The 12,890-nt window shown below is 37.9% G+C and overlaps 2 protein-coding genes across 2 annotated transcripts; one reads left to right on the top strand and one right to left on the bottom strand.

Moving 5' to 3' along the window:
- The first annotated feature begins 286 nt into the window (after window positions 1–286).
- LOC113297625 (ATPase family AAA domain-containing protein 3C-like) lies at window positions 287–5,219 on the top strand. Its single transcript, XM_026546158.1, has 8 exons — window positions 287–589; window positions 675–770; window positions 1,268–1,378; window positions 1,451–1,760; window positions 2,748–2,838; window positions 3,444–3,765; window positions 4,436–4,584; window positions 4,712–5,219. Exons 1-8 carry the CDS (start codon window positions 287–289, stop codon window positions 5,217–5,219), a joined length of 1,890 nt encoding a protein of 629 aa, XP_026401943.1.
- Window positions 5,220–6,713: 1,494 nt separating this feature from the next.
- LOC113297624 lies at window positions 6,714–8,661 on the bottom strand. The gene is made up of 3 exons (XM_026546157.1): window positions 8,430–8,661; window positions 7,638–7,814; window positions 6,714–7,163 (listed from the first exon to the last, which is right to left on the bottom strand). Exons 1-3 carry the CDS (start codon window positions 8,514–8,516, stop codon window positions 6,978–6,980), a joined length of 450 nt encoding a protein of 149 aa, XP_026401942.1. The 5' UTR covers window positions 8,517–8,661; the 3' UTR covers window positions 6,714–6,977.
- Between the last annotated feature and the right edge of the window lie 4,229 nt (window positions 8,662–12,890).

Genomic DNA, 12,890 nt, shown 5'->3' with positions numbered 1-12,890 from the left:
GGTTTAGTCAGTCGGTTAGGTTGTCACTCATCTTCTCAATCGTGTCAATATTGAGAAACCCTACAAAACCTCTCTCTCTCTTGAGTGTTAGTCCAAGACTCCAAACCGAAGAGGGGTTTTTTTCCTCATTAAACCCCTTACTTGCTTCTCAAGCTCTCTTGTCGCTCTTTTCTTCTTTCTCAAACCAAAATCCAAACATAAACAAAATCTACATTAAGTTTTAGTAGTCCTAGGGTTCCATTTACAACATAGAGAAAGTCCAACCCCCAATTTTGTTCAGAGAAAAATGGCAAAAGCTTGTGCATTAGGGATTGTATCAGCATTAGCTTCAGCAACTTTAGGTGTTGAGCATGCTTATGCTGATGGTCCTTTTAATTTTGGTCCTTTTTCGTCTTCATCTTCTTCGCCGTCTCCTCATCCTCCTCCCGAAGCTGCTCCTTCATCTGATACACCAAAAGAGGAAGAATCATCATCTTCTAAAGTTCGAAATGATAATCCACGAACCACATCTGCTGGGTTCGATCCTGAACCACTTCTGAAAGGAGCTGCAGCTCTTAGAGAAATTAGTACTTCTCCCAATGCCAAAAAGGTTCTCTTTGATTTTGGAATTTTTTGTATAATTGGTCAAAACGATTATCTTGAGTAAATTTTTTGATCTTTATGTGTTTGTATAGGCATTTGAGCTGATGATGAAGCGGGAAGAGACAAAGATGATTCAAGCTGCGACCAAGAAAGCTGAAATGGATGCGATGAGAGCTCAATTTGAAACTGTAAGTGCTCATATAATCATTTTAGTGTTTCGGGATTAGATCTATTCTCCTTAGTCAAATTGTCAGAATGCTCATCTCAATGGAATAAAACTAAGGAAACTGGAAATTGAAGATGTTAGAGGTAAATATTGTAATGTCCACTGCGGCAAAACACTTTATCTGCTGTTATTGTCAACTTTTGATCTGTATGTGATGAATGGCGGTTATTTTTAGTTGAATGCACCTCAATGTCTTTAGATGACAGAAGTGAATCAGTGTCCAAGTTTTCTTCTTCTGGTGTGTGTGTGAGTGGACAAAGGCTCCTCCATTCAGCATAACAGATTGGTTTATTTCAGCAAAAGTAAAACAACCCCTTCCTAATGAGGGAATGGTGTATAGGAGTAGGTTATAATCAGTGTTAAATAAAGAAAGCAGATTGTCAAATCTTATAGAGCTGTTATCATTATTTTGAGCATGCTTTCATACTTAAGCTTATGGTGTTTCTGTTTGTCATTCAGGAGAGACAAAAGGTACTATCTGAGGAAAAGCAAAAATTGAGTCAGCAACAAGCACATAATAAAGCTCAAATGGCTCGATATGAAGATGATCTGAAGAGGAAAAGGATGCAGGCATGTTTGTACTTTCGGAATTAGTTGTAAGTAGTCTTTTTGGAACAGGAATTAACCCTTGTGTTTATGCAGGCAGAGAATGAATGGCATAAAGCCAGAAATCAAGAGTTAGTGAAAATGCAAGAGGAGTCAGCTTTGAGGCTACATGCTGCTAGGCAGGCAACAGAACAGCAAATTCAAGCTCAGCGTCTGCAAACAGAGAGAGAAAAAGCCAAAATATTAAGAGAAAATATTCAAAGTGAGCAAGAAGCAAAAGCAAGAGCCAACGCGCTTCATAAACAACTAACTGAAGATTTAAGTAAAAGGGAGCTAATAGATAGAGCAAAACTTGAGCAAGAGAAGTGGGTTGCTGCCATTAACACAACTTTTGAGCATATTGGAGGTGCACTCTCAACTTCGCCTAAATATATCTCCAGAGTTAATTTTTCTAATTAAACAAATTTTAGGTAAACATGTTTTGGCTGGTTCCTGATCTGACTCTTTTGTGCATGTGGTAGATGAATTTTGTTTTCTGTAAAGCGAATAATAGAGCTATTTGCTTTGAATATGCTTTCCAGGATAATATTTACTTTGACTGCCTTTTTGTGCTTATTGACTGCCTTTTTGTGCTAATGTCAGTTAATCCTGTGGCTCAAGGTTGACCCCTTTTTCATATCTAATGCACTTGAGATATGGGATCCCAAAATAATAGTGAGGAAATTATTGCTGAAATGTGAACCCCTCGGTTTGTAACTTGATTGTGCCATAGCTGTAGGATGTCTTTTGCTGGAACGGATCAAATAACGTAGTTGACCTAGTTCTTAGCATGAGTTCCTGAACTTAAGTGTTAAGAAGTCTAATACTTGAACATGATACTTACTCCGTACACCAGAAACTTTGTTCATATCGTGGAATGCTATGAGCAAGAAGTACAGAATGGAGTATTATGTTTTTATTCATTGAATTTTCACTCCTTTGGCAGGATAGGGTAGAAGAATTTACAGCATCTTTGATATTTTTAGCTTGTAAGGTAGCTTATAGGGAGTGTAGTTTGGAATTTTCTGCCCAGACCGAGAAGTGAACTGAATAGTACTGCTTCGTCAAACTCCATACGTATTGTCTGTTAGTATAGACAGTCAGATGTCCTACGATGCACATCAGCATTAAGGTAATCTGTAGCAAGGATAATTTTGGAAGTGTGGCTATATGATACTACCATAACATGGAAGTGTCACTCTAATAGTATAACTCATAAGTATTTCCTGAAGTGTAACCTGTACAACATGTTGATTTTACCATAAGGTTTTGCATTCTTGCTATCTGTCTACACTTGTAGTCACTTTGAGCCACTTCCTTATTTGGCAGGATGGTAACATTTCTTATTCTGCAGGTGGTGTGAAGGCTTTATTAACTGATCAAAATAAGCTGATCGTAGTGGTCGGGGGAGTTACAGCTCTGGCAGCTGGGGTTTACACAACTAGGTATTAGCGCATGCTTATGAGCTGTTCCGTGCTTTGTAATATGCTAACTGTAAATTTGTTAGTATGCGATGCATGTTGTTATGGATTTGATATTGGTAGTAACTTGTCAACCTACTAGTTGGGTTTGACTTAAATCTGCTCATTCTCTTCTCATGTTCATTTGTATGAGATAACAACAAAAACTGGAAGACTCTTGTTTATCATTGTTAGTAGATATTTTGCATGTTTGAATGGGAATAATCACTTGTTGTGGTTGGAAACACGAAGATTTTGCTTTACCATTTGTTTCATTTGTAAGTTGAGTTTGTTGTTCACCTCTCAATCTATACATCTTGAAGCTCTAAAAGTTCTTTTTTGCAATTTACTTAGTTCCTCATAATCTTATGGACTAATTGACTAGTTTAAGTCATTCGGCAACTCAGCATCCGCTTGCATCTTAGGTCTTCTACCTCCTCAGTCAAAGGAAACAATTGAAAACAGATGTTGGTTTTCTGCTAGCATTTCCGTAGACTGATAAATCTAGACTTGATGTGTTTTGTTAAAGAATTTAAATTTGTTGGAACCGTGCTAACTGGGATTCCTTCATGTATATTCTCTTTGTGTAGAGAGGGTGCAAGGGTGATTTGGGGATATGTTGACAGAGTTCTAGGACAACCATCTTTGATCAGAGAGTCCTCGAGAGGAAAGTACCCTTGGTCAGGGATCTTTTCTCGTGGAATTAGCTCTCTATCACAAAAGGCTGAAGGTGTGAAAGGGAATGGTTTTGGTGATGTGGTTCTTCATCCTTCACTTCATAAGCGAATTGAGCAACTTGCTGGCGCAACTGCAAATACAAAGTCCCATCAAGCACCTTTTAGAAACATGCTCTTCTATGGTCCTCCTGGAACAGGGAAAACTATGGCCGCCAGAGAACTTGCACGAAAATCTGTATGAGATCTATCCTTTTCTTGATATGTTTGGACTGAAACTCCTTCTCTACTACTAAATTATTCTCTAACCTGTATACTTTTGGTCACTAGCACAGTTTGGATCTTGTACAGATTATACAGTGCCGCTATTTAAGCATTTCCCAAAAATACCTTTCAACTTAGATTTGAATTAAAGAGTCAAAAGCATGAACGGATAGATTATTGGAAACAACTTTCTGATTGCAACAAAGCTACTTTTCTAAGCAATTTATTTTGTCGCTATTGTCAAAGGTTATTTCCAACTTGTGCATTCGTGTTGGCTTCTGCAAATTTATCAAATTTTCTTCTTCTGCTACGAAGCTACCATTACCTCATCACTGCTTCACCACCACCAGCGAGGCACTATTCCACCTCACGATATCCTCTGTAGTTCTATATGGCCACCTCAATTGTACAACGTCACCCCCCCTACCCCAACCCCAACCCCACTCCCACCATATCAGATTTCGTCCTTGTTAAACTATTTGAGTCACAGCACCAATACTATTACTTAATTCTTACTTATTACTTATTACGATCTAGGCAGGTGTTTCTACAGGATTATATTTCAGGAGCAGAACTGGTTTTAGTAATATTTAGTTCTATTCTCCATTTTGATTCATCTGAACCTTGTGAATTGTGTTATTTAGGGTCTGGATTATGCGTTGATGACTGGTGGAGATGTTGCACCGCTGGGATCACAGGCTGTTACCAAGATACACCAATTGTTCGATTGGTCTAAAAAATCTAGAAGGGGTTTGTTGCTTTTCATCGATGAAGCAGATGCCTTTCTGTGCGAGTAAGTCATTTTTCTTAATCGCTGGCTTCCTATTCGAGATTCAAACGTGTATCGGCGCAGTCCGTTCTTGCTCGTGAAATGGAATCCCTCATTTAAATGCTTAAGCTGTAATTGTCGAATTTTGCAGGCGTAACAAGACATACATGAGCGAAGCCCAACGCAGTGCTTTGAATGCTCTTCTTTTCCGCACTGGTGACCAATCCAAAGATATAGTTCTAGCTCTAGCCACTAACCGCCCTGGTGATCTAGATTCTGCAGTTGCTGACCGTATCGATGAAGTCCTTGAATTCCCCTTGCCTGGCGAAGACGAACGTTTCAAGCTGCTTAAACTCTACCTTGATAAATACATTGCTAAAGCAGGAGAGAGAAAATCCAGCTGGATTAAATCATTGTTCCAAAAGCAACCTCAAAAGATAGAGATTAAAGGTTTGTCTGATGATGTTATTCGTGAAGCTGCAGTCAAGACAGATGGGTTTTCAGGAAGAGAGATAGCAAAGCTTATGGCTGGTGTTCAAGCTTCTTGTTATGGGAGTACTGAATGTGTTCTTGATGCGAGTCTGTTCCGTGAGGTGGTAGATTATAAAGTCGCTGAGCACCAGCAGAGAAGGAAATTAGCAGAGGGGGGTAGCCTGTAGATTTCTTTTTGCACTCGGGTCGGTAATATATTTTGTCAGTGTTTTGAGTATAAACAGAAAAGGTGAACACACTTCGGCACACTTTTTTCTTTGCTGTCATCAGTTGAGTCTCTTCTGATTATGTCATCATTATTTCCCCCTTTCAGAAGGGGATTTTGGTATATTTTTGTCAAATTCCAATAGTAGTTTCTTCTTTCTTGATGGCTAACCAAGAAAAGATAGTAGTTTCTGAATAATGCTGACCCATGGGTTAATTAATTGGTACTCAGATTTACTTCTACATTTGAAATTCGTTGTTGAAACTAATCCTACTTTGGAAAACGTACTATTCAGGAAAAGAGATGCTATCACTTATAAATTTTACCCTATTTTATTTTCATCACTACTAGTAAGCACAATAATTAACAGACCTACCGCATGATCATGATCATTGGGGAGAAATGAGAAATTACTCTCCTGCTGTAATAAGAAACATTCATTTTGGATGGATATCTAGTCTGAGAAATGTCAAATTAGATTTCAGCATTAGGTTGGATTATGGTGTTATCTTGTCTGATTTGGTCCACCAAAACTAAATCATCATTACAGATAGGCACAATAATCAACAGACCCACCACACAAATATCAGTGATCAAGTAGGGGAGATACAATGACTCTCCCTTCAGCTATAATTAGTATTTAGGTGAGGAAAATGAAAAGGCCGGTTTTGAAAGAAGTTGGTGTTATATGTTTCGAAATGTGTTCATTTTTGGTAGAAACGTAGAACTTTATAACAGGAATATATCATAAAACATTAGTTTCAGATCTAGTACCGTTTAAGTTTTATTAGGAAAAAACACCTAAAGTGAAATAGCGTGAAAATAAAAGTGTGAGTGAATCATCCCTCTACATACAAATAATGATAAAGAATAGCAAACTCCTACAAACAGTGAAAACCGTGGCCGTGAAAGTTATGACATTCGGAATACATAAGTATGTCTCTTTTAATCATCTCAAATTGCCAAATAGGAAAATGCTTGCAGGCACACAACAAATTGATAATGAAATGATGGTGGAAAACTTCATCACATCCTTTTTTTCTTCCTTGTCGTCTTCACTTCAATGGTTCCCGCTCAGCTGACAGTAGAACGAACAAAATCTGACCAAACTTGATGCTGGAGAAATGTAGCTTTAAGCTATTGCTATGCGGCATTGTAGAACTAGTTGCAACTCAGTCTTGTTTTTATGGAGTTCGGAGTGGTTATCATAAGTTCTTGCATCACAAATTGGCAATTGCAGCTTCATCAAAATGGAACACAAGATTGACCATGAATCATCTTCTTTTCTGAGAAACAGCCATACCCTACTTGCTTTTAACAAAGAAGTGAGCTTTTCTGCTTCAGTCACATAATCTGGTTGATTTCAACCAAAATTTACGATTCTAGATGTTCGTCAAAATTTATAATTCACACTGCAGATTTTACCCACAAGATAAGGGTAACAGATAATCCAAGCTCCGTAAGAAATTTCACATTGCTTAAAAATTGCCATTTGAGATTGACAAAATATACATATATATAAGAAATTTTCAAGGATTCCCACAAATTTGGAAATTACATTTCTATTGCTTTCTTTCTTTTGCTGATTCACAGGTCAATTCTATAGAGAAGAAAGAACATGTGGGAAGAAAAAAGTAAAATAAAATACAAGCAGACATTATGTAGCATGAACTAAGTAAATAGAACAACTGTTCGCGTGAAAAACAAGTACCCAGTAGTTTCACATCCCAGATGTATTGCATTCTTCGAGTAGGTTTATAATGTTGTGTTCAGGTGCACTAAGGGATGGTAAAATTAACCGATTGGATGATCGAGACCTTGTTCCTATAATTTCAGAATCAACGCTGGAAGAAGTAATCTTTTTTTGTGAACTCGCTGAGATCCGTTCCTTCCACACTCTTCCATCCTGCAGAAAAGAAGAGTAGCATAAGCAGGCATAATTGTTGTTCAAAACATTAAACAGAACACTTATGGTATAACAAGCCTAATGAACTTTTTTTATATTTTTTGTATGGTAAAAGATCGACGGTTGCGGCTAGTGATGGAAAAGACGACTTACATAAACTAAGGATCCAAAATAGTTTCTAAAAGAAGTTCAAAGTAAACTGGACTGTGTTGGCTTATAGATGAACATTTGACAGGTATAAGGTTTCCAAACTACAGCTTAAAAGAACTTACAAGAAGATTTAGTCAGGAAAAGTACAATGAGAAACTATGTTATGTTATCAAGAAGAATTAGGTTTTATGTTAACAATCATACACCTTAATTCCTTCTACAGTTACAGTTTGGGTCGTATGATTCTACTTACTACAAAGAACTGCCAGAACAAAGATAAAGCAAAACCTAGAACCAATATCTGAATGAACTGCTTATACTTACATTAAGAATTGAAGGTTCAGGTAATGGGCATTTGACAGGTTGATCATGGTCAAAGGGTTCAGTTGGGTGTTCAACTGGCTTAAATTCTATTGCCACTTCAATCCCATGTGCTGCAGCTGCTGCAGCTATTGTGGTTGCTGCAACTTCTGGGTTCGGCGGTAACGGCCTTCTCTCATCCTGTTGAGCACAATAGTTTGTCAAGATACATGATAGATGAAAAATGATACAAATTCTCCTCCTCACATCTTCCCCAAGTGGGTAACTGATTAATCCTAAGAAAACCCTTTAAAATCCATGATTTGGAATTTGTGATCTCCCCTAAAAATTAGGAATTAAAAATGAAGGAATTGAAACTAACTAAGAATAAGAACATAAATCAAATATCCAATAATATAGGAACAACCAATACTAGAACAAAAATATCTGCTAAGAAAACACAACCCAAAATAAGTCAACTACTTAAAACTGAAAACTGAAAACTGAAACAAACCCATTTTTAGAAAAACTATGATCAAGTAATGGGTCAAAATCAAATAACAAAAAATTGTTCGCCAATTTGAGAATAAGAGATACTTGGTTATAACTATACCCCAAAGGGTAACATGATTTTTCCTCTTAAATCTTTCATAATCGATTGTTTCGAGAATTAATTGGATTTAGACCTAAATTAAACAAAAATTCAGAAAGAAATAATATTGAATCAAAGTCAAATAATGAAAATTTTAATAATCAATAAGAACTTGAAAAGATAAAAAAATTGATAATATAAAAGGTATTGAATTTTGTTCTTACAATTGCACTTTGAGTTCTTCTATGATGACCAGTTGATTTACTAACATAAAACCTGGAAAAAATGCCCACCATTTTCTTCCTTTTCATCAGATTTAGAACTTGTTCTTCTTTTACTTATATACAAACAAAACAAAAAAAAAAGAAATCTCCACTGATGAAGGATAGTATCGTCTTTTTTTGCTTAACGTACTGTATATGTATTTGGTAATTGGTATTTGTCACCGGTGAAGAGGTGAGGGATAATTAGTGAGAGAAGATAACATGGTGGTCTTTTAACTCCTCTTGCCTTCCTTTTCAGTTTGCTTGTCAAAAGGGATTGTGTTTTGATTCTCCTATGCTATTTAGGCTCTGTTTGACAAATGCCATGTTTGACTGTTCGCTTACTACTTTAATAGCTAGAATTTTTCCTTTTCTTTTCATGTCAACTCTAAATTAATAATTCCTCCCGTAGATGGGGCAAAACGATTTGATGGTTTTTAAGGAATTGAGGAGATGACCGTACGGAGGAGTCTCCTCGAACCGAGCGAAATGTTAAACCTCACACAGATGCACCGCTGCAAAGGGGGTGCTTTAGATTCGAGAGATCAATCTATAGTGCTCCGACCTAAATCAAGACAATGATCGTTCCAGAGTAAATTTGGTCACAAGAGAGAATGGGTTGATCTGTAGGAGGGAAGCTGAGAAATGTGTGAGGTCAATGGTGATCGAGATTGTGGGTGTGTGAATTCTGAATATGATAAGCTCTGAATGATTGAAATTGCTCAATTGAGAGTAGTTGCTCAATTGATGAGTTGATGATCTCGTGTTGTCGATGAGACGTGAGATTGATGATACTGTTGATGTTGATGATTCAATCATGATTCAGAGACTTATTTATATTGCTGGAATTTTAGACACCATGATCCCATGAGTGTGACAGTTGATGGAATCAAGGAGTGGGAAAGTGGAGATCGTGTTTGAAATCAGTTGCTCAACATGTGGAGACTTGGTCGATTTTCCACCCACTACCTCGTGAATTCCTTCAACTGATTGCACGACTTGCTCACATTCCATCGTGTGTTTGAACACACTTGCCGTAGACCGCCAGACCAAAACCCTAAGTGATATCCCCCCAAGTGACACGATTGAAGTCTCGTGGTTTGTTAGTCAATTGATGACTTCGTGGTTTGATGGGACGATGAGTCCATGTAGTTGCTGAGTGTCAAACATGATGTTTTGAAACTCATGAATTGAACATGTCATGAGACAGAGGTATAATTCTTACGATGAAGTGAGCAAGTATTGCTCATTCGGTGGATCGTTGAATATTGATTGTTGAACCAATATCCTTGGTGTGAGCAAATATTTATCATCTGATCAAGTGTTGCTCATGTGATGAATTGTTGAATATTTGATCGTCTGAGCATGTGTTGCTCATCTGATGGATTATTGGCAGCGTACCAAAAATATTAATTAGAATACTGGTCGTTGAACCGAGCATAATTAATAAAATTAATGACCATGAGGCCGTCGTAAAATTATTAAGGTTGGAATCTGGAATGATGATCCTTGGATTCAGAAACCCTAATTTGATCAATTGATGATCAATTCATGGTTCGTCAGAAGTTTAACCATGGGACGAAGGAGGGAGCGACTACATGGGACCGTGGATCAACCATGTAGTGTCCATATGCTCACGTGAGGAAATACAAAGAACTCCTGAAGAGTTGACGATTTATTGGTGAAAGAATGATTAAATGCTGGCTTAATCATTTATTCGAAAATGCTCGTCTGAGCCTTAGGTGAGAAAACCTAATTAATTATGACGAGGCGAGGGACCGACCATGGGGTCATGAAACCGGCCCTGGGTTGTCACGTGACCGCCTGACGATCACTTCATGAAAATCCAAAGTGTTTGGAAGAGTTTTGGACCTAATACGAGCAATTGTGCAAATTAGGTCAAAACTGTGAAAATTGATGGGACCGGCTTCCGTGAGCCAAAGAGCCAATCTTGGTCAGTCAAGATAGCGTGCTCGTGTCCCCAAGGCGTCCGCGTGTCAGTCCTGAGAATTTTGATATTTTCTGGCGTGCAATTGAGCATCCATTCGAGAAAATGTGCCAAAATTAGGGTTTCGACGAAACTGAGGAAAACACCATGAGATGATGAAAAATAGTTATAAAATAAGGAATGAGGAGGCGTGGGACCGCCGTGGTCAAGGCATGGTCGGCCGGTCGTGACCATGGTCTCGTGGTGCCTTTTACTTAATTTTATAATATTTTGATAATTTTATGAAAAATTCATGAATTTTGAGAAATTTGATGAATTTAGGGAGTTTCCATGAATTGAAGGAGTTTTCATGAGTTCATGGAAGCAAAATATTAAAATAATAAAAACACGAGCGCGTGGGACCATGGAGGCATGGCCGGCCGGCTATGGACCGGTCCCACGAGTTTTTCATAATTTTTTTAATATTTTTAGGTATTTTTGATTATTTGAGGGAATTTTTCCTAATTTGAGAGAAATACCATAAAATCAAGGAATTTGATGAATTCAAGGAAAAATAGGATAAATAATAACAAAATAATAAAGTAAAGGGCGTGTGGGACCGGCTAGGGCATGGCCGGCCGGCTGGTGGCCCAGTCCCACAAGTTTTCAAAATTTTATTTTATTTTATTATTATATGATGCTTTGTGCAAAAAATACCATGAAATCAAGGAGTTTTTTCATGAAATTAGAGAAATAATAATAATAACAATAAAATAATAAGGAACCGTGGGGTGTGGAGCCGGCTAGGACCAAGGCATGGCCGGTTGGCCAATGGTCACGCCCTACACTCCTTTCCTTAATTTTATATTATTTGTTATGGATTTATGGAAGTACCATGAAACCGAGGAGCTTCCTCGAGACGAAGGAGATTTGATCAGATGAGAGAATTTTCATCAAATCATGGAAAATAATAAAAATGTATTAAAAATATAAAACTGGCGTGGAACTGACCACGACACGGTCGGTAGGTCGTGTGTCCGTGTTCCCAGCACCTTGGTCAATATTTTTAATTATTTATTATTTTCTTCCCTATTTTGCATAGGTTCATCGTTTCGTTGTATTTTGAAATACTCGTTCGTACGGTGACTGTTAGTGTATCGTTGTTGAATACACTTTCACCATTTGAATCGGGGCTTACTTAGAGGTAGCTCGGACGCTCGGTTGTTGATTATTTATTATTAATTGTGGAATTCAGTGGAGAATAATTCACAAAACTGAGTAATAAGATGTTTATTATTAATTCATAGGATCAGCTGAGGATTCGACTACGAATTCAGAATAATAAAGTGAGCATTACCATTCCATGGGATCGTAGATTCGACCATAGAATCAGAGTAATTAAGATTTATCTATTACCATTTATGAGACCAGTTGTGGATTCGATCATGAAATCGGAGTAATGAGATAATATAGTTATTGCGATTCTATGAGATCAAGCCGTGGATTCGATCATAGAATCAGAACAATTGTTTATTGCCATTCCGTGGGACCAGTCGCAGATTCGACCATGGAATATGAGTAATTGTTATTGTTATTTCCATTCCATGGGACCAGTCGTGGATTCGACCATGGAATAGGAGCAATTGTAATTAGGAATAATTAACTTTGTGGATCTATACTAGCAGAGCAAGCTGTCTAGGAGCATTAATTATCCCGATATGAGCTTGTCGGTGAGTCATATCCTTTATATAGTCAGGGTAAACTCGTTGTTTGTTCCTGAAGACGTTATCGCTCTATACTAGCAGAGCAAGCTGTCTAGGAGCCGTCCATCTCGTGATACTATATAGAAATAATCACTGAAAGTATTCATTTATTCATGAGATATGTCGTTGTCCAGTCATGAGACTACATATCTACATGTACTCTGAGAGAAAATACTCTCCGTTGAGAATTCGATGAGAGACTCGTGTCTCGATACTCACGTCTGATTGCTGGATCAGAGCTTCGTATACTTATGAGTTTACGATTTTACCCCTTGTCGAAAATCCACCATCTACATTAAGTCCCCTGCTTACTGAGGAAAGTTGTGTTCCTCAGTCAGCATTAAAGGGTGATTTTCCGACCATAAATAATAATACCAGTAATTGAACTTAGTCGTAAGTTGAGACGTTACCGGATTTAGAGAGCATGAGAAAACCACGACTTGATGAAGGCTTCAATGTCATGATTGGAGCATCGTTTGATGAGCATAAATTGGTGTTGATCCACTGGTTTGGACGACGAGTCCATGGTCGGTTAGGATTCGCGGGCCGGACCCAATAAGGAAATCCTTAGAAAATTAGGTTTTGGAAATAAAAATTGTATAAAAGGGATTAATCCTTTTTTTTTCACGTCCAGCTTCCATCACCTCTTCATCTTCACGTTCCAGCAACAGAAGAAGACCGTCGGGATCCAGCGCCGCTGCCGCCGCCAGTCGCCGTCCGTTGCCGCCGGCC

This window comes from Papaver somniferum, chromosome 7 (genome assembly GCF_003573695.1).
Source record: "Papaver somniferum cultivar HN1 chromosome 7, ASM357369v1, whole genome shotgun sequence".
Classification (NCBI taxonomy): domain Eukaryota; kingdom Viridiplantae; phylum Streptophyta; class Magnoliopsida; order Ranunculales; family Papaveraceae; genus Papaver; species Papaver somniferum.
Note: the sequence above shows the minus strand (reverse complement) of the source record. Positions and strands in the feature narration are given on the sequence as shown.